This window comes from Chlorocebus sabaeus, chromosome 4 (genome assembly GCF_047675955.1).
Source record: "Chlorocebus sabaeus isolate Y175 chromosome 4, mChlSab1.0.hap1, whole genome shotgun sequence".
Classification (NCBI taxonomy): domain Eukaryota; kingdom Metazoa; phylum Chordata; class Mammalia; order Primates; family Cercopithecidae; genus Chlorocebus; species Chlorocebus sabaeus.
In genome coordinates, this window is record NC_132907.1 from 85,311,045 (window position 1) to 85,333,398 (window position 22,354).

The following is a 22,354-nucleotide window of genomic DNA, read 5'->3' on the forward strand; positions in this document are numbered from 1 at the left end:
CTGTATTCACAATGATAAGGGCTTGAACTTTGCTGAAGAATAGGTATAAGCAATGATCTGCTGACACTTAGCCTGCTTTTCTTTAAGCTGTTTATTGCAGATTCAGGTAACCAGGGGTCACAAGATTCATAATGTCTCTAACTACCCCTATAGATAACACTGCAATTGTGAAACCTAAAGAAGTGGTCTTTGAGACATTTTTCAGATTTAGCACTTCAACTGACCAAAAGCCGCAGGGTAGTCCTGAGACCCCCCTCTTAGGAACTGACTCAGCTGCCTGGAGGCAGTTTTAACACCCCTATGATTTAATTAACTGTTTCGGTTCCCCAGCCCTGGCCTGCCAAAGTACTGTCACAAACCCCTAGTCTCTCGATTCTCAGGGAGCCAGGCTTGAGGAGTTTCTTTCTGTTCTCCTCACTTGCCTGGCCCTGTAATAATTCAGCTCTTTCTTTCCTGTCATTCCTGTTGTTCCCAGTGCATTTGGCTTTCTGAGTGAAGGCAAGATGAACTATTGGAGTTGTTACAGCTTCATAGAGAAGTGAGGCAAAGGATGACCAATTGTCCCAGAGAACCTCTCAGAGAGTCTCCCTCCCCACTCACTCTCTGCCCCAAGGGTCTGACCTTCCTCACATCCAATGTCCAGTCCTCTCTCCCTTGTTGTCTTGTGGCCTCGGGCTCAGGTAATGAGAGGCATGGGCAAGAGGAATGAGACTGGAGTATCGTTCCCTTACCCCCTTCAACCAAGGATGGCTCCAGCCACCCTGTCCTCCCTCCCACCTGCAGGCTTAGGATGGTCACAGATCCCGTGGTGGTGTTCCCTGGGGCCTTCAGCAGCCCTGGAAGGTTTCTTAACTGAGCCCACACTGTGAAGAGTCAAAATAGTACAGACCTATATATTGTGTAACTATGATGCAAATATTCTGTCTGCCTGACCACCGTTATTGCTTGAGGCTGGCTCCGTGAACAAGAGACTTGTGCTTTTTACAGTCAAAACAATACTAGCAATGTTTGCACAGCAAGCAGGAGTCTGGATGTTAAAGCAGGTGAGGATGTGCTAGCATAGGAACTGTGTTTGCTCATAGGAACTGCATTTGAAACTGACTGTCCACCTCTTATCCACCGACACAGGAGTCCTTTGGATGAAGACAAGAGGGAGGGCTGATAAAGAGGTGAAAGGAGAATGTTGAAACTCCCAAATGGTAGGGTCTTTGCCTCTTTAACAATCGAATCTGCTATGTTAGTGGCTTGAGTCATGTTGTCATTCAAGGCTTGGCTTCTCCAAGAAAACACTATGGTCTTCAGGGAACCTTATGATCAGAGTAGGTGCTGTCTTTTCATCTGAGCTGACAGGGAGGCCACCGGGACCTTGGAAATGGGGATATTTTCCTCTTGAGTAGGATCCAGCGTGTCACTTAGAATTGCTCTAACAGAAAACCAAATACTGCATGTTCTTACTCATAAATGAGAGTTGAACAATGAGAACACATGGGCACAGGCAGGGGAACATCACACATTGGGACCTGTCGGAGGGTGAGGGAAAGGGGAGGGAGAACATTAGGACAAATACCTAATGCATGTGGAGTTTAAAACCTAGATGATGGGTTGATAGGTGCAAGCAAACCACCATGGCACATATATACCTATGTAACAAACCTGCACGTTTTACACATGTATCCCAGAACTTGAAGTAAAATTTTAAAAAAGAAAAGAAAAGAATTGCTCTAACAGATGGTGCAGCTCCATTCCATCCCTTTTGTCACAGTTTCTTGCATAAATAGCCAGGTATGGGGGGAAATTCCCGATCCCATCCACCTTACTGGATAGAAAATGTTAGAGGGTTGGTTAGAAAGGAGGGATAGTCATAAGTATAGCAACTGGATTTGGCCAACCAGTTATGTCAAAGACAACGAACACTTTTCATGTTTAGATCCTATTGTATTTGGGGTAATGATGAATCAAAAGTAAAGTTTACCTATATTTTTACCCACAAAATATGGTGTCGGCATTATTTGGAAATGGCGAAGTATGGGTATAGTGTGTAATCCAAAGAGAATGAACTGTATGGTACATAGAGTTGTTTCTTGTGAGGACGATGAGTCTTTCTGAAGGTAATAGATGGTTCTGGAAGAGAACTCTGGCAGAGGAGGAGGAGTGCAGCCCCTTGTCACAGAGGGCAAGGTGAAAGCATGCTGTTCACTTATCACCAAAGCTCTTCCTTGGTCAGATTTTCTCAGGGATGCTTAAGTTTCCATATTAGTATTAGGAGGTTTGGAGGCCGTGCGCGGTGGCTCATGCCTGTAATCCCAGCACTTTGAGAGGCCAAGGAGAGCTGATCATTTGAGGTCAGGAGTTCGAGACTAGCCTGGCCAACATGATGAAACCCTGTCTCTACTAAAAATATAAAAATTAGCTGGTGTGGTGGCGGGTGCCTGTAGTCCTAGCTACTTGGGAGGCTGAGACACGAGAATTGTTTGAACCTGGGAGGTGGAGGTTGCAGTGAGCCAAGATCACACCACTGCACTCCAGCCTGGGTAACAGAGCGAGACTCCATCTCAAAAACAACAACAACCAAAACAGGACTCTTGGATCTTCTTCCCATTGCCTTTCTGAGGAGAGATCCATTAGCTGGTTTCTGGGCATGTGATGTGAGGCTGTGCCACATGAGTCCCTCCTCCCAGCAGCACTGGCACCTCCTGAGCAGATTTGCTTATCGGATTTGGCAGGAAGCTGTCCCTTACTTCAATGAGCCAGGTACGCGCTGGTGCCTCTGCCACACCAGAGCTGGTCATGCATGTCCCAGCGATGCCATGCCCTCCCCTTGGATGCCTTCAGAGGTGCCACACCAGCAAGCTCAGGGGGCTCCCTGACCCCTCCCCATGAGGTCCCTGCCCCGGGCTCCTCTTCAGTCCTTGGTGTTGCTCCCCTTGAACCACCAGCTCACCCCACACTGACGGGGAATGCCCAAGTACCCTTCCCATTTGGCAACCTCATTCCTCTGCCCTCACCCTTACCAGCTCTTGCCAGCCCCTCTACTTGGCTCTTTCTTCACTCTTTAAGACTCAACACAGGCCCCTCGTTGCTCTTCCAAGACCCCGTGAGCCTGTTGGGTGTTCTCTCCTCTGCTCCCATAGCCCCCATTTGTGAATCCATCATCGGATTCTACATGGGGTATTAATTACTTGTCTAGCTCTTTCTCACTGGCCCATAAGCTCTTAGAAGTTGATCAGAACACACGTTTGACTGGGATACACTTAACAAAGAGAAGTGCTACAGCTGCTTAGTAGATGCTCTTTAAATATGTCCTGAATTGAATGCTTTCAGTTTGAGAGCCAAACCAAGTCTTTAATGATAAATGTTACTAAGCTTTCATTTTTTAAAGGCACATAAACATGAAATGGGGTTGTGCAGCTGTGATTTTTCACTCCAGTTCCTCTTAGTTTTGAATTTTCCAAATTAGTGGACAATTTGGCCATAACTTGATTGCCAAGTTACTAGTATCCTTCACTCCTCCTCCTCTCTTCTCAGCCCTCTTTCTCCCATCATTCTTCTCCTTCTCCTTTTTCTTTTCCTTCCTTTCCTTCTCCTCCCCCTCCTCCTTTTCCTTCTTCTTCTTCATCTTTCTCTTCTTTTTCTTCTTCTCCTTTTCTGCCTCCCCTTTCCCTCTGCCTCCCTCCCTGCTTCTTCCTCACCATCTCCAGCAATGACCTCTATGACTTTACGTTGAAATACTCCCTCATGCAATCTTTTTCTAATTGCAACAACAAAAAAAATCTAAAGGAATTTTGATTGTCTTATGAGGGATTTTTAATTTTTACTGTAGTATCTGTTCAGCTTGAACCTTTTCTGACACCTGTACTTGGTTTTGCTTCCTAGACCAGGAATCTCACCGTGGATGGACACTTTGGCGTGTGGTCTCCGTGGACGCCTTGCACGCACACGGATGGTAGCGCTGTGGGATCCTGCCTCTGTCGAACCCGCTCCTGCGACAGCCCAGCCCCGCAGTGTGGTGGCTGGCAATGTGAAGGCCCTAGCATGGAGATTGCCAACTGTTCCAGGTGTGCCCCTCAGAACATGCCAGTTGTGCTGTTGTGTATTAAACTCAGACTCTCGAGGAATTTGGGACATCATTAATAACATAACTACCTTTTGGAGAGAACTGTGGTGAAACACCATGGACATTCACCATTTAAAAATTACATGATTTTTGGAAGGAGATTTTAAATTACAAACTGGATTACAGATCTACACTTATTCACATACTCTTCATTAGATTAGGAAAAGTACTTATAATTTGAACAATATGATTGACTTTGTTTAAGGAAAACATCCATGTTATTTAATAATCTTTTCCTGGAATATATCAACTAATAGTCCATTAGGGATAGGACATAATAACTCTAGGTTAGGAGGCAGAAGAAGCCAAGTCCTTGATCAACTTGCTCTACTCTGTAGGATATCGGCGCTCAGAGCACCTCACCTCTCACCTCAGCTAACATTAGGCACTGGGTAATCAAGAGAGCAGTTTAAATAACATAACCTACTGAATAGCTTTCCTGTTGCTTCTGCTTATTGTGGTGGTGGTTGTTTTATTTATTTATTTTTTTACAAGTATATTCCATTTGCTCTCCATCCCTTGCACCTGTAACACCATGATCACAGAGAAATTTTAAAGCAAGTATCAGGAACACTTCTGAGATCAGTCTTTATGCTCCTTTGTCACTTGTTCATTAATTGGCGGTATTTTTTAAACATATTATCTGCTTTCCATGAGCCCACTTAGAACGAAAAAAAAGAAAAAAGTCTCTGGGACAATTGTTTATGAAGTCACTAACAGTGGACATCAGATTGGGTGATCAAATTATAGGACAGCCCAGGTCATGCAGGCACGCATGCCTAAGAGGAAGCGGGCCAGGAAAGTAAAGTGCGGGAGCAAAAGGCGGACTTTGCCCGCTGCTCACATTTTTCTCACCACCAAGGTGAAAGGAATAAATCAGGGCCACAGAGTTTAGAGTTTTTTGTTTTTGTTTTTGTTTTCTGTATTACAGAGGACACAGACATATCAACATTGTATTATGTACTGTATGCTCTGTATTAAATGAAATGATTTCCACAGATGCCTGGCTGAAACTTACAAAAGCTATCAAAGTGGTGTTGTTTGAAGATGACAACAAGTAGCTAATACTCTTTGCTCATATTGTTTAATGGAAAAATAAGACTATCAAATGAATTGCTATAGCTTATTTATTGGTATGTCTTCAGATCTTGCTCTAGTTGGAAAGCCATTTTCTAAGCAGAGCTGCAGTGCAACTAGTAGTTATTTAAAGATTAAAAATCTAGTAAGTGAACTAGTTTGAATGAGGCTTTAAAAGCATGAGTGGATAGCTTTGTACTAATAATCATGAAAGTGACCCCCCTACTGATGTCTGTTTACTTTATGTGATTTGTTTGGTAACTATGTCTGCCTCTAAGCAGCATTTAGAAGTATGGAAACTCAGGTCTGGGTAATAGACATATACATGTAAAGCTGCGTTCACTTCTTTCCTCAGGTATTCTTTTCCTATTACTTATATACACTTTTATTTACTTACTACCCTATATACAAACATGTTCCATATATTATAAATGGAATATGTCATAAAATTCCACATTTGTGTCCTGGCCTGGTGGCTCATGCGTGTAATCCCAACACTTTGGGAGGCTGAGGTGGGCAGATCACTCAGGGTCAGGAGTTCAAAACCAGCCTGACCAACATGAAGAAAACCAATCTACTAAAAATACAAAATTAGCTGGGCATGGTGGTGCATGCCTGTATTACCAGCTACTTGGGAGGCTGAGGCAGGAGAATCGCTTGAACCCGGGAGGCAGAGGTTGCAGGGAGCTGAGTTAGTGCCACTGTACTCCAGCCTGGCGACAGAGCAAGATTCTGTCTCAAAAAAAAAAAAAAGTCAATCCACATTTGCTGAAAGATTTAAGAAATGAAGAGTTTCCAAACAAATTTGAAAGCACCATTTTCTGCATGATCTAACAATTTTTTTCATATATAATGAAACTCTGCAAGTTAAATGTAATTTATTTATACTAAAACTGCTATTTAAATTTTTAAATATAATTCAGTGAATAGCATGGATAATTTTTAAGATTGTAGGTAGCAGGGTATAAGATACTAGCTGATTACCTTTATAAGAAATGTGGGAAGATTTGTCTTATTGTGTGATAATTTTGGTTAAATTATTATAGAGCAATTTTATTATAATATGACACATAAAGCTGTGACTACATATTTTATTAAATCATTAGGTTTCAATAAAGTAGGAAAACATGAAATATTCTAAGAATTTTCTCAGAATAATTTTTGTTTGAAATTATTTTTAATATGATATTATTCAACATATTATTTATACCAGGAACTTCAGTGGCATAGTTGTTGACCTCCATGTTTTAAAAGGAAATGCATAAAGTAAAAATGAGAATTAATGTGAGCTAATATTTTTTCACAGGGAATGTAAATCTTATGGACAAAGGTGACAAATATCCAAGAAATGCATATGTGATTGCAGAAGTGAAAAAAATTCTGCATGAAGTAGACCATCTATTTGGAAGTTTGGAATGTGGATTTAATATATATTTTAACACATAAAGTTAAAAAAACCTATATGTTTTTTAATAGCAGGAACAAAGTGTTAAGGGGGACACTTAAATTATAACCAGTCTGAATACAGGCATTTTGAGGAAAAAATACAATACTAACACATTTCTAGAGCTGTCAATATAATTTAAAATTTTTTAAAAATTAGTTCATCCTATTTTTATTTCATATTTTTATATATCTGCATTACTTAGTATGTGTAATAACATAAATACACAGTTATATGCAATTTGCACTTCTTATTTGCACTCTTTATGTCTCTGTCAGTTTGTTAAAAGATAGCCAAGAATCTGAATTTAGATTATCCTTTTTAAATTTTTAATAAAGTTCCTTTTAAAGCTTTGAATATTATGCTAACAATACAACACTCTTTCGTTTGAAAGCTTTGAACATTATTCTAACAATGCAACACTCTTTATCAGTTTGAATGCTATCAGGAGAGTTACTGATTGTCACTAATATTAATAGATTTTAAAAGAAAGCATTTTAGGCAGTTTTAGATGAGCATTTTGTCCAAAGGTGCACTTTTCATAGATTATAAATGATATAATACAAGTCCAAAAATCTCATAAACTCTAGAGGTGTAGGGATTCGTTTCTAAATGCTTGTCAGTGAAATAACCTTATTCTTTATTAGTTTAATATTTTCATAACTCAAGTTTTTTGATAGTTTCTAATATAGTCCATTATTTATAGTGCACTTAAAAGTTTATTCTCAAATTTCCCATCTTGACTAGAAACCAGATGCCTGGGGGCTGCAGACGCAGGAATTGAGATGTCACAGGGTGCAGTCCATTCAGTTCCGTGGCTGGTGTGCCCTCTCCCCAGCAGCCCCGAGCATGATCCTCCTGGGGAACACAGGCATTTGGCTGTGGGTGCAGACAGGGCTTGGACTCTGAGCCTGCCTGGCCTAATGATTGCATTGCTTCCCTTCCCTCAGGAACGGAGGCTGGACTCCCTGGACATCGTGGTCTCCCTGCAGCACTACCTGTGGGATCGGCTTCCAGGTGCGGCAGCGCTCCTGCAGCAACCCCACTCCCAGGCACGGGGGCCGGGTGTGCGTGGGACAGAACCGCGAGGAAAGGTACGTGACCACCCGGCTGCCAGCACCGCCACCCTCACGCTTACTCTCATTCCGGCCAGGTCGGGTTCCCCGTGGTTTTAGTGTTGGATCTACCTTAGCTTATGTGTGGCATCCCTTTCCGCTGAGCCAGTCGTCCTCTTCTTTTCCTGGCAACCTTTAATTTTGTTCAAAGCCTCGTTGACAGCATCCCTGGGCTGCTCTGGTGCCTACACAGCTGGGTTGGCTGTGGTGAGCAATTGCTAAGGGATTAGAGTCCCCAGGGACCTCTGTGCTGTGTTAGGCTCCTGGAGACTCTGGAAGTACGTCTGCAGGAGACTTATTCTGGTGAGAATTTAACCAGACCGGTCTCAAAGCTTCAGTTCCAAGGAGGACCTAAGAAGGTCCCGGATGCAGACACGGTTGGGCAGGTGCGGTAAGGTTTTCATCCTACTCAGTTAATCCTCTGGAAGGCATGGAAGGGCATATTCAGAAATACTTTCAATGAAGCTGCAGCACAACCCTAATTCGGGATTCTTTTCCACGTGTATTTTGAGCTTTCAGCACATCATGGTGACATTTTGATTTAGTCTTGGATTTAACAATTTGTTTCTTGGTGTAGAATTAGACGTTTGGTTTCAGGCTCAACCTCTGCAATCGTAATCATTGAATCTGTTTTGCAAGATCAATGAATCTGTCTTAATATGCATTAAATATACTATTTATGTTTATTCTAATTTTTCACTATTGGGAAAGAATTCAAGTAGGTAAATTTCATAGTGCTTTCAGAATTCTTATTCAGCTATACTAATATAAATTTATTGAATGACTTTCAATGCATTTTAATTAAAATGTAGTAGGTTTATATTTGATGACCTGAGCTCAGTGGAGCTTCGAATAAAAATATTATATATCGTTATTTGCTATGCATTTAGTATTTATATGAACAGAACCAACAGACTTACTGTTTAGATAGCTCTCCAGTAGGTGTTTATTACAACCTAAAATCAACTAAGAAGAATCATTCCTTTCTTTCTTCCAGTGAGTTCCTCACTTGCCAATTAAGATTTCATTCCTTTTGACTAATAGGAAATGAAAATGATTTTTACCAAGCAGGGTTTGTCATTTTTGAAGCAGTCCCTGAGACAGTCTTGTGCAAGCCTGTCATTTTCTAACACCAGTTGATAAGTGGGAAAGCCTATTATGGAAGAATTGTCTCCCTATTATTTCCAAGCCTTGTACAATTTTAAATTGGTTGGAAGTTTCTAAATGCTATACATTGTCATCTAGGACAGGCTGAACATCCCTAATCTGAAAATCTGAAACCCAATATGCTTCAAAATCCAGAACTTTTCCAGTACTGACATGATGTCACCAGTGGCAATTTCCACACTGTTTTTTTGACTTTTGCGGTCAAAATCTTTTGACTGGTGGCAGTCAAAATGCTGTCAAAACTTTGTTTTACGCAAGAAATTATTTAAAATATATAAAACTACATCCAGCCTTTGTGTATGTGGTAAATTTGATGCATGAATGAATTTTGTATTTAGACTTGGGTCCTATCCCCAAGATATCTCATTATATAGACACCAATATTCCAAAATCTGAAACAATGTGAAATCCAAAACACTAATGGTCCTGAACATTTCAGCTGAGGGATGCTCAACCTGTACAGCCCATCGAGGCAAAGTCACTTCCATCTGTGCAAAGTCTTCCCTAGAGTCAAGGCACCACCACAAACTTAGCATGTGTTATCACCATTCCCAGGCTGATCACTTAGGAAAGAAGAGGCTGATTCACACTGTGGCTGACAGATGCGTATGTTTGCATCCACATAGGATTTTTCATACAGCGGTGTCTTCAGGAAAAGATGAGGAATAAAGATGGCAAGTGTGTTTGAGGGACTTACATGTAAAATATTCCTTTTGTACAGAAGAAATGTTCACTTGTAGATTAGCATTTGCTCAATGGGGGAAAACGTGAATTTAAATAAGAGATGGATACTAAGAACAGGCACTATGTAAAATTTTTATAAAATTTAAGCTTTTCTATTGAATAGTCTTTTTAAGGGGCTACTGGGAGCTTAATGAAAACCAGAAAAACCAAGTACCTAAAGTGTCCTTTGTGGTCTTCATAAGCAATAGGTTCTTAGGTGTCTCTGCCATGTTATATGAAAGGTCTCTTCACCTAAGAAATATAAAAGCATTCTGATCCAACAATGGAGATATTTGAGGTCTAAACTCAAGATTAAAGGAGACTATGATCTCCATGGGAGCATACAAAAGACTAAGAACTAGGCATAAGAAATAATTAATAAATTTATATCATATTTATTTAAACACCATCAACCCTCAAGAAATCCTGGGTAGCCACAAGATCATGAATTGATCTTCCCAAAAGATTCCCCAAGTTAGTGGTAGGTTTATAGTTAGTGATTTTTCATCTGGGACATCTCCAATATGTGGAATTATTCAATGGGAGCTTTGTTGCAACAAAAATCTCAGAAGTATTTACATTATTTTTTTCTGAAAAATAATGCTAGCTTAATTTTACATGTACTTTAGAACGTATAGACACTTTGTTTTTCTCTTCTGACATTTCCTTGAAAAGATTTTCTGGAGTATCAAGAGCTGAGTAGAAGCACCAACTCCCAGAGAGACTACTAACAAAAGGAAAAAATGGACCTCTGTAAATATTATCAAGATGCAAATGTTATTATCTGTGCTAGTTTCCTCCTGCTGTGTAATAGTAGTTCCATAAACTTCGTGGCTCAAAACAACACACATTTCTTTTTGAAATCCCATAGTCCCAATGGGTCAGGATTTCCTATATGGATAGCTAGATCCTATGCTTGGGACCTCAGCAGGCTTCAATCAAAACATGGGCCAGAGCTGTGGTCTCATCTGAGGCTCCACTGGGGAAAGATTCACTTCCAAGATCATGTGGTTGTTGTTCGTATTCAGTTCTTTGTGGACTGTCAAACTGCAGACCTCAATTCCTTACATAGTTGTTATCCAGAGATCACTCTCAGTTTCTTGCCAAGTGATCCTTCCTGGTGTTGTCACTTGCCTTTTAAAATCCATCAAGAAAGACAGTCTCCTTGCAAGATGGGCATTACAAACTTATGTAACATAATCACAAAAGTGACATCTCACCCCTTTGCCATATTCTGTTGGTCGGAAATAAGACGCAGACCTCCACAACCTAGAGGAGGTGATGACACAGGGTATGAATATCAGGAGGCAGAGCTCACTAGGGTTACCATGAAGTCTGTCTTCCAGAGTTGATTCATTTCTGTTCAAAAAGGCAGTAGGTGGTGTGGGGTGATGGAAATTATAAAGGAATCACTGTTCCATATAAATTATGAAATCTAGCTGAGCAAGTGTTGAGAGTTGCTTAATTAAGTTCAAGGAATGGGCATAATGTTTTATGGTTCTCGGCTCTGCCTTCCGGGCTGTTAGTTATACTTCATGAATCAGGCTTTCTTTTTCATGAAGAGAGCATGTGCTTATAGCTAGGCAGTTTTGTCAGCTTCCTTCCTGTCAGTAGAATGTGTAGGGTTTCAGCAGCCTTTCATGGGTATTTTCTCTGTCCCTTTCCATTCAAGCTGCTGGTATCTTTGTGGAAGTAAGTTTCTGAAAAACATTATGAGTCTTCAGTGGATTTCCACAAGGTTTACTCCACTAAACAAAAGCTACATTCACAGACATTTTTGAGTTAGCCCTTCTCTACCTTGGGGTGCTGCTGAGATGGCTGAGAAACAATACCCTCCAGCTCAATAGAGGTGATCTGATGCAGTTGAGAGGATCTGTGAGGCACACACTTGCTCTAGAAAGGACTCTGTGTAACTAAATACTACTCCAATTCTTTCATCTTTCTGAGGTTGCAATAAAAGGTTTTATAGTCACTACCTCAGCTTTTACTATTCCAAACTTCCCTAACAGTACTTGAAAGGACTGTGAAAGCTATTTTATATTTTTTGCATCATTTTTCATTAAAAGTGAATGATTTCCAAAATCATCCAGTCCCTATTCTTTTAGTTTAATAATCCATTCCTCAGTCTTTCTTCCTTCACCTACATTTTACTGTAAGCAGCATGAAGAGACCAAGCAGTACCTTCAACACTTTGCTTGGAAATTTCCTTAGTTATGTAATTCAACTTAGGTGTTTTGCCTTTCATACTACCATAGGTAACAATTTTGGCAGCTTTTACCCATTGTGTAATGCGATTCTCTCTTTTTCCAGTTCCTGATAATATATTCCTGTTTACTTTTTAAGTTTTTATTGTGGTTTTACACACACACACACACACACACACACACACACGAAAAACATAAATTTGCCACTTAATCATTTATAAGTGTGTAATTCAGTGACATTATTTACATTCACATTATTGTATAACCATAACTACTATTTCCAAAACTTTTTATCACCCGAAACATAAACTCTGTAATTGTTAAGCAATAATAACAATTCCTTATTCCACCCTCCTGCCAATGCCTGGTAACCTCTAATTTATGTTCTGTCTCTACTAATTTGCCTCTTATACATATGTCACATAAGTGGAATCCTATAGTATTTGCCATTTTGTGTCTGGCTTGTTTCACTTAGCATAATGTTCAAGGTTCCTTCATGTTGTAGCATGTGTCAGAACTTTATTCCTTTATTCTGTTAAATAAGATTCAGTTGTATGGCTATACCGCATTTTGTTTATCCATTTTTTTTTTCATCAGTGGACACTTGGTTTATTTTCATCTTTTGACTATTGTCAATGCTGTACTGAATATTGGCATATGAGTATCTTTTTAAGTCCCTGTTTTAATTCTTTTGTGAATACTATATATCTAGGAGTGAAATTGCTGCAGTGTATGTTAATTCTATGTTTATCTTTTTGAGGAAACACCACACTGCTTTCTAAGGGGACTTCACCAATGTTCATTCCCACCAGCAATGTATGAGAGTTCCAATTTCTTTGCATTCTTGTTACTTTTTTTTCTTTAATTTTAGCCATCCTAGTAGGTATGAACTGGTATCTCATTGTGGTTTTGATTTGAATTTCCTTAGTGACTAATAATGTTGAGCATCTTCTCATGTGCTTAGTGGACATTAGTGTATCTTATTTATAGAAATGTCTATTCAAATATTTTGCCTGTTTTTCTAATTGTGTTTTTGTCTTTTTCAATAACTAATTTATTTTTGACAAAATTTGTAAATATTTATCATGTACAAAATGTTGTTTAAAATATGAATACATTGTGGATGGCTAAATTGAACCAATTGGCACATGCATCATGTCACATATTTTTCTTTGTTGTGTGTGTGGTGGAAGGATTGTCTTTTTTCATGTTCAGTTTTAGTTCTTTATCCCATTTTTCTCTAAACCCTTACTGGCCGTGTCTTTTAAGCCCAGATTTCTACTAATGGATGATTCAAGGTGATTTAGATTTTCTTTAATGTGCTCCTCAAAATTATTCTGCTTCCTGCCATTCCCTGGTCTCAAAACCAGTTTCACATTTTAACCTCTTACAGTAGCACCACACTCCGACATACCATGGTCTGTTTTAATAGTTGTATAATAACATTGCCACAGACTTAGGCATTTGAAGCACCAGGTGTTTATTTGCTCATGGTGTCTGTGAGTTTCATAGCCTGGGCACAACTTCAGGTTCTCACAAGGCTGAGATCAACATAGAGGCCCTGACTGTGATGTCATCGGGGCTCGGCTAGAGAAAGACCTGCCCCCAAGATCGTGTTGTTGTTGGCAGCCTTCAGTTCCTTGTGGGATGTCAGATTGAGGGCCTCAGTTTCTTGATGGCTGTTAGCTGGAGGCTGCCCTCAAATCCTTAACAACTGGGTCCTTCTCACCTTCTTGCTTGCTTCCTCAAAGCCAATAAGGGAGAAAGTTTTCTTGCAATAAGGGCATTACAATCTATGCAACATAATGACAGAAGTGACATTGCAAAATCTTTCACATATTCTGTTGGTTAGAAGCCAGTGACAGGTCCCACTCACAGTCAATAGGAGGAGATTACACAAGGTGTGAATTCTAGGAGCTGGGGATCATGGGGACCATGATAGAGCCTGTCCAATGCGTTCTCAAATTTAAGAGTCCCAGGGCTCAGTGGTTTTTATTATGTGATTATTTGTCTTCATCGGTATGTTTGCTGAATCCTGTGGTGAGGCAAACCGATGTTCTTCACAAGTTATTTTTCTTCCTAAATGGCTCGAATTAAATATTATGGTAGATTTAATGTACATGCAGTTTCTCTGTTGACATAAAAATTTAATTATAGCAGTATGGCCCAGTAGAGGGCTGATCATTTAGAGTGAAGCAAGGAGAACATAGTTCAGAAGAGGCCCTGATTGGTTCAGGTTAACAGAGATTGCAGTGAGCAACTAGCATGGATCTAACCAGAATGGAACATAATTTATGCAATTTATAATTTGTAATAGAAAGAACAATTTATTGCATGATATAGTGCTGAGAATCTAGTACATATGGAATTATAAAAGGTCATTATTTTCATAAGAGACTAGATTTGTGATTTAAAAAAGTGGATAATTTATAGAGAAACAGTGCTGGGACATCAATTGACTTTTAAATACAAAATGAGAATAAGCAGTCATGGGTAAAATTAAAATCTTAATTATTAATGCATCATGAGATGGATCTGTGACTTGCAATGCTTTAACATAGTAGAGACACTCAAGAGCCATTTGGAAAACATTGTAGCTCATTATTTGCTAAAAGTCAGCAGCGTGTTGGGGACTAGAGAAAGGACACCAACTGCTGGCCCATTGTGTAGATATTTTATCCACAATTAATTTTAAAAATGCTTAACCAGCAGAGATGCCAAGGTAACTGACTTCCAACCTCGTTTTTTGTATAGCTTCATAAGAGGGGCTTCTCTCAGGAGCATGAGTAAGTTGGGGTGGGGGCAGGGAGCGGGTCAGAGGAAATGCTTTCTCACAATTGTGGAGGATCCATACTTACAGGCTTCCAAGGACTCTGCCTCTGAGCAGTCTCCTCCAGGGTGAATTCCTAAGTGAAAACCCAGACACCAAGAGACAGAGCTAGCCTAACAATTTCTATTTCCCTCTGACCTCTCTCACTGGGGAGGCTGCGATTTCAGAGGGTGACACCCCAGCAGATCCTGGTGTGGCTTGTTTCATGGACTACTATAGCAGAAAGAGAAAAAAACAAGGCAGGTTATTGACAACCTTAAAATGCAGCTCAGTAGACAATTTATTAACACTGGCTGAAAGTTCCAGGCACGGGTTACCCTGCAGTAGATTTTTACAATAATAACATGCTGAGCATTTTCAGGGGTGGCCTGCTGTCAGCAAATAAGAGAAAGGATTTGTGCACTATGGTTTATTTTGCTTTGGGGAAATGGTAGCTCAGCTGCTGTGCTTTTTATTAAAAGTTAAGGGCCTTATACACATTTTTAGTAAGGTTTCCCTCTGCCTTCCATACCCATTTTTTTGTTGTTGTTTTTTAGGAGGGGGATTGTTGAAAGCTGAAATTAGGATCAAGTTTTCTAAGAAGTCCATACCTTTTAAATGCCGGTGAATCAGCTTAGAAATGGAGATGGCCTAATTCTCCTTCTACCCACAGTGATCTACACTTAGATATTTTAACTAAATGCTGAGAGTTCTGATATTCTGAGTTTTCTTGACTTCCTCAAAATATGTTCTCTAAACAAATGTCAATTTTCTCCTGGAATACTCCATGAACCAACACACATATTAATATTTACTTATTGGAACTCGACACATTTGCATGTACTTCCTAAGATCAAATGATTTTCATCTGTTGTATTCTCACATTTGTCTTGTCTCTCCTATCTGGAGGCCATGATCTCTTAATTGGAAGGTCCTTTCCCTTCCCCTACTACATGTAGGAATGTCCAGTGGCCCTGAGCTCTGAGAGTCGGACCCTGGGAGACTATAGTTACTATCTAAAGAGGAAAACCTTACGTCTCTGTGTTATCTTAAATGTGGAAAAGATAAGGAAGAGTGATAACTCTTCAGTTCCATTGGCTATGCTCAAATATGTAAGTTTAGACAAACTAAACTGCTTGCCCAATTGATTCTTGACTCTCTGGAGGTTCCTTCACCCACTGCATATCAACTCTCTCTCCCTGGAAGTAAGAGTGTCTTCTGCCTTCCAATTTCAGTTAAGAGGCTGACTTTGGACTCCCCTGTTTTGTTATGTTTTCTTTACAGTCACACAGTTGCCATATTGTTCTTTAACTATACCAAGCTCCATCTCCACCACTTCTTCCCCTTCTTTCCAACACCACTGTAGTTTTTTTTCTAGGTTGGAGTATCTCTCATTTGAATTGTTGCAATCCAGTGTCCTCTAGTTGCTGTTTGTTCTATGGGCTCTTCCTGCTGCTAAACTGCCCTGCCTGGGGAGATGCGGACCCCATACTGAAATATGAGGAGCTCCTTGAATCTCAGGGACTCCGGAGCATAGTCAAGATGAAGCACCAACTCCTGGAGATGAGTCTGCCATCTAACTCTCATGGAGTTATTTTGTCTCTGGAGCTCTGTGGAACTTTCCTGATTTCTCATAAAGTTCCAGTTTTCTACTGTGTTTGGTAAAGACAGATCATCCCACTCCCTGTTGCCTTTTTCTGTTTTGTTCTTCTCAATGACCTTTCATGTATAGAATTCCATTTCTACCTTCCATTATTTTTCAAAACGCTGGCAGGGGTTCAGTGTGCCCCATCCTGTTGGCACCCCTCAGCTTGACCTTGTTTCTGCTGTTCACACTGTCCCTGTTCTGAAGCCCTCACATTCCCCATGAAATTGTTCTGGCTTGACAGGAAAACAGTTCCATCTTACCAGCATTTACTGTCGGGAAACTACACTCTCCAAATTTATTTTTCTGGTGGCTGACTACCATTTGCCCTTATTTTCAGTTCCGTAAAAGCATTTACTTCTGCATAAATAATTATAGTAATGCCACTGTGTATTAAGATAGTTTTGCACATCCTGAGCTGTGTTCATGCCCCTGTGTTTCTCTTCAACTGTGAACGCCTGTGATCAGGAAGCCCCCTGCAATTCCTCTTGCATAGGCCCTGCAAGATTAAGTCTTTATTAATATTGATGACAATAAAGGTGTCTGACTTATGCCAGCAGATGGGAACCTTTGCCTCTTGTTTCTTAAGGCAGATGGCCTGGCAAGAGAGGAGGACATGAGAAAAAGTTGTGCATTCTAGTATTCTCTAGAAGGTAAATTTGGGAATCTGGGCTTCGTAGATGGACTATTAATCGCCGAGTGTGTTTCACTGCGTTTGCTGCTGTTCAGAGTAACCTCTTCCTTTCTATGATCTGTAATCTGTAGAATGCCAGGCTGTTTCCTTTTCGTTTTTTGTTTGTTTGTTTTCCTCACTTCACTTCATTTCACTTGCAGTGTTAAAAATTGAAGAGAAATATGACTCATGATAAGGATAAAGGAGGCTTTGGCTATTTGACTGACATTTGGCAAAATATGTAGAAATATAGAAGTGTATTCAAACACTGAAAAATTGAACTAATATTTGTAAAACTGTATAATAATTCAATTCTTTTTGAATAATGAGTGATCTTTTAAATTGTTTGGCATTATTCTGAGAGCCTACAAATAAATTTAAAAGTAGAACAGCCTAAGCAATATATAGCATGGGCCTTCATGCTAATCCCATGCTTTAACTTTTCTTTAGCTTATCCTAATATAACTATGGGCTGATTTGATTCAAGAATGAGAAAGGGATTCCAAAGTAAAGCTATGCTGACTTTGTATTTGTAATCTGCTTTATCTTTTAATGTTTATGTTCAGAAGATAAATGCCCTACCTAGATATTTTCTGTGTACTCTTATTTTTGGGTGTCTGTTTGAAGGGTTTTGTTTGTTTTTCCTTTAATTGGCTGCACAGGAAGATCCATCCTGCATTGTGAGTTTAGCATTTTCTTCACTGTCTACCGCGCATCCCATTGTCTGTGCACACACAGCATGGCCAGCACCACATTTGCCTTCTGTATGGTGCAACTGCTCAAAATACAAAAAGCTCCCCCACGCAGAGCATGCCCATGGGTTCAACATCTGCTGCAGGGATGGAGATGGAAATGTCGGTGGTTTCAAGTGGCACTAATTAGTTTCCTTTTCCTTTCGGTTTCCTCATTACAGGTACTGCAATGAACATTTGCTGTGTCCCCCACACATGTTCTGGACAGGCTGGGGTCCTTGGGAACGGTGCACAGCCCAGTGTGGGGGTGGCATTCAAGCTCGCCGCAGGACCTGTGAGAATGGGCCTGACTGTGCAGGCTGCAATGTGGTGAGTAGCCTCCTTCTCATACCCAGCTCACAATCCAGAACCAGGAATTCAGACTCAATACACACAAAATGCTCTGCACGCACTAGAGGTTCTGCAAACAATAAATGTTCTGCATACACTAGGGGCTCTTTACATACTTGGTACACTGCAAACACGAAATGGTCTCACACACCAGGTGCTCTGTACATGCCAGAAGCTCTGCACACACTTTATGCTCTCCAGATACTAAATGCTCTATAAATATGACATGTCCAGACGCCGGATGCTCCCCCTACAATAGATGCTTTGAAGGTATTAGGTCCTCTCACACACTGGATCTTCTGCAAACATTAGATTCTTGGCAGACACTAGATGTTCTGCAAACACTAAGTGCTCTGTAAACACAACTGGTCAAGCACTAGATTGCAAAATCATGCAAGTTTTTCAATTTAATTAGAATATCTGGTGAAAATACTGGAAATTCAGAGTAGCTTGGAGGCTTCGTGAATTAAATATTCACACATGGGATCAACTGTCCCAGGAGTTTTTCTGTTCTGATTTCTGAGTGACAAGCCTTCAGCCTGCTTGTATACGGTCACTCTATTTGGTTTGGGACATGAAATATTATTCCATGCCAGGCCTACACCAAGGTATAGAACATTGTGGGATGAACCAGACACACCCTGGGGCCTGAAAAACTATATGGAGCCGTTGTTAGAGCAAGTTGGTGCCAATGCAGAGAGAATTTAAAAATCTGCCTTTACAGTTTATGTTTCTTTTAACACTTTAAACTGTCAAACAAAATTCCACTTGGGCAGGCTCTTTTCAAAAGGCTTACTTTTGCTCTTCCTGCTTCTTCTGTAAGAGTAACAGCATTTCCGCTCACTCACCTGCCCCTCGTGCTGGCTCCACAGAGTGGACACAGACAGTGGCAAAAGTTTTGATGGAGAAGCTCAGCGTGAGAAGGTCTAGCTAAATTCCTTCCTCACTGATCTTTCCAGTTGGCCTTTGCAGCATCTTTATCCTTTGGTTCGTGAGGCTGAGCAATGTTTATGTGCTGCTGTAAAGCCTGCTTTTGTGACATGCAAAAACCACATAGCCGAGATATCCTTGGGAAATTCAGAGACAGGAAGAGGGTTATGAGGTGCTTTGTCAGATATTACACCAGACCCAAGGAGATTTCTGTTATTGGAAATTACAATTAGATTTCTTCCCCTTCACACTGGAAAAGATATTGTCAGAGCTCTCATATAATCTAGTACTTATTATAAAGACAGTTCTTTCCAGATCAGCCTGAACTAACTGTAGACCATGAGAAATCTTCATTAAGATATATATTTATTGGTATTTCAGATGCTGACATTTAAAACTATTTATTTTAAATAATTTTAAAATGGCAAATTTATGAACACTCACATGTTCTAGGAAAACCATTCAAATGGGGTAATTTTCTGTTTTGCTGAAGAATGTCGTGTTTTGTTCCATGGCATGGTGGAACATGATGGTGGCATGATGTGTGCCCACTGAGGTCTGCATTGCCATGTTGAGGTTTGTCTCATTTGCTGGGAAACCACAGGAATGGATGATCTGGGTTGATCTCACACCTTAGTTTCTAAATATATTGCAGTGTGAAAAATTCAGAAAACAGTCCACATCATTAATTTTCTCATTGTTAATTGACTTTTTTAGTTACCTTCAAATATAGCTTAACGAACGAAAAAAATTATATTAAGCAAGAATGTAGCATTTTTATGTAGTTACTATAATATGTGTGTATGTGTGACATACATCCGATTATAAATGTAAAAACTGAAGGTCTTTCTAAAATATCAATGTATTTATTGCTTTATTACAGAATTACAGTTTATGAAACAAATGTAACCGCTGCTTTCAAACCCAGAAAAATACATATGTCTCCAAAGAGACTCTTGTCACTTTTTAGCAAATTTAAGGGTTTGTTTTTCTTTTTGTTTTTACCACCAAACTTAGCCTTTGGGTAGTCTACTTCTAGGAAAGTGTTATTGCGGCAATGAGGAGCAATCTACTTGTCAGTGGTGGGAGTCTATTTATTTTTCTTCTGACATGGCTTCTCCCATGCTTTTCGGTTTCTGTCTGTCCTGAGGCAGGAATGCCAGCTCACACCAATTGAGGAATGCAAGCAGTAGAGAGGAAGGGCTCGGTTTCTTTGGATTGTTTGCAAGATCTATACTATCAGTTGAATTCCTAAGACGTTGACTTAAAAATGATAGTTACCTAGCTAAAGCAACATTTTTGGTCTTCATATTCTAGCTGCAGTTCATAAATCTTTGGCCACAAAGGGTTTGGTTTTTATTGAGTTCTAATATCAAGATAGTAGCGCTAAGTATAAAAAAAGTATTGATTTTTGAGTCATGAAGTGACCATCTGCTTGCCAGTGTGTGACTGGATAAGAAGAGGTGACATTTCTGAGTCTCAGTGTCATCCTTGGAGAAGGCGGTGTTGGTTTTTCCTACCCAGAGCTCCTGTATCAAGGAGGGCGCCATCCGCAAGGTCTGGCAGGTCTCACGTTTGAGTGCTCCTTCCTAGTCTCATTTCTTTCATTGTTTTCCATGGGCTTCAGCTGCTTCTCTGAACTTCATCTTATTAAAAATGAGAGTCAGCTAGTGAAACGTCATTTACACAATACAGAACATGTTTGTGGAAAGTATAACAACCTGAATTTCCTGATTATTATAACAGCTTATAGAAAAAGAAAGAATTGATTATTTCAAGTTCAAGCATGCATCAGTTAGAAAAGACTCAAGAATCTTTGCTTCTGCCAACACTTTAAAGCTGAAATTTCATGAAAGGATTTTCCCAGCTTCACTTGTGAAATTTCTATGTCCTTGTCTTAGACTAAGTCACCAAGCCTTTATCTGAATCTCAATAAAGAGGCAGTAAAGGACTCTTGCCAAGAGCTATTAGTTCTCTCCACGAATCCCTACTTGTAAATTGCTCAATGTGGAAAGCTTGGGAAACTCCGGAGCCTTGGGTTAGTTTGGGGAGCTGATTGACAGACACAGAGGGAGGACCTGGATCTTGTGTTGTCACTTAACTCTGTGAACTTGAGATACACTCACTGCCCTCTGGGCTTCTGTCTTGCTCTGCAAAATGCAGGGCCAGACCCTGAAATTGATGATTCTGTGACCCTGGCATTCCTTCTTTAGACCCTGGGGCACATGTGTCCAGCTGATTGAGGGACCACTTCTAGCAAATGTCCCTCCCTGGTGGCTGATAGCTCCGATGAGCTCAGAATGAGACACTTAAAAAACAGATGCTTACTCCCCACTTCCAAGTAGGCTAAACCCATAGCAGCGTCTGGGGTCCTCTGGTCCTTGCTGCTGCTCCCCAGGTCTGTGTCTCAGCCCCTCATGCCTGTGACTTCACCGAGTGGGTGGAAGGAGCAGGATGGTGGGTCAGAGGGGCTCTGCCTCTGAGTCACTGTGAGATTTGACCTGCTGTTCTACTTCTCCACATGGTTGTTTTCAAATGAAATATGAAGCATGAACACTTGAATGACAAAGCTGTTTAGAAGATTACATATAGTACCTAATATTTCTATATATCCTAGCCCAGTGCCAAGTCTAACGTAGACATTTATAAAATAGAAATGATTTTCACCGTCATATGTGTGTTTCCTTTTCACCCTGTTTTGACAATAGTTACTATAACAATTCTTGTTGGATGAAGCTTTGCAAATCCCGACTTACTAGGTGATGTCAAATTAAATGTTGAAATTAAGTTATAACTACACATACTGGAGTTAATATTTAATGATAGCCCGAAATCCTGTATTACATCATAAAATAACTTTTGTTGAGTGCCTACTACATGCCATACACTACACTAAGAGTAATTAAAATTTATTATGTTTATTCTCTCTGTATCCCTGCAAGGCAGTTTTCATTATTACCTCTGCTTGGAGATGGAAAAAATCAGCCTGAGAAAGATTAATGAACTTGCCCAGTAGCAAGTTGCCAGTGGGGGACTGGGCCAGCATTTGAGAACTGGTCCTCTGGGCACAAATAGAATTTAATAGCACAACTCCATTTGCATAATTTATTTGCCCAATGTTAAGTGATAAATGATAAGCCTTACTTTTCTTTACTCCTATTTAGGTTGAAGTGTAGCTTAAAAGAAAGAGGAGCTTTTTGTCTTTCTCTAGCTCTTCTCTTGATTTACATTCTTGATTTTTATCATATTGTGATCATTTTAGCCAACCATAAGAGTACTATTAGGAGATCATCCTGAGCATAGGAATTAATCGAAGATAAACTCATAACACAAATCTTAACTCTACATTTTGGCTGAAAATTACAACACAT

General features: G+C 40.0%; 1 protein-coding gene across 3 annotated transcripts in view; it reads left to right on the top strand.

Moving 5' to 3' along the window:
* SEMA5A (semaphorin 5A) overlaps positions 1 to 22,354 on the top strand; it is a 504,887-nt gene that overhangs the window by 410,982 nt on the left and 71,551 nt on the right. For all 3 annotated transcript variants that reach the window (XM_073014841.1, XM_007961192.3, XM_007961194.3), the window contains exons 14-16: positions 3,874 to 4,055; positions 7,586 to 7,729; positions 17,885 to 18,032. In XM_073014841.1, coding sequence (XP_072870942.1) covers positions 3,874 to 4,055; positions 7,586 to 7,729; positions 17,885 to 18,032 — 474 coding nt within the window. The remainder of the gene's footprint in view (positions 1 to 3,873; positions 4,056 to 7,585; positions 7,730 to 17,884; positions 18,033 to 22,354) is intronic.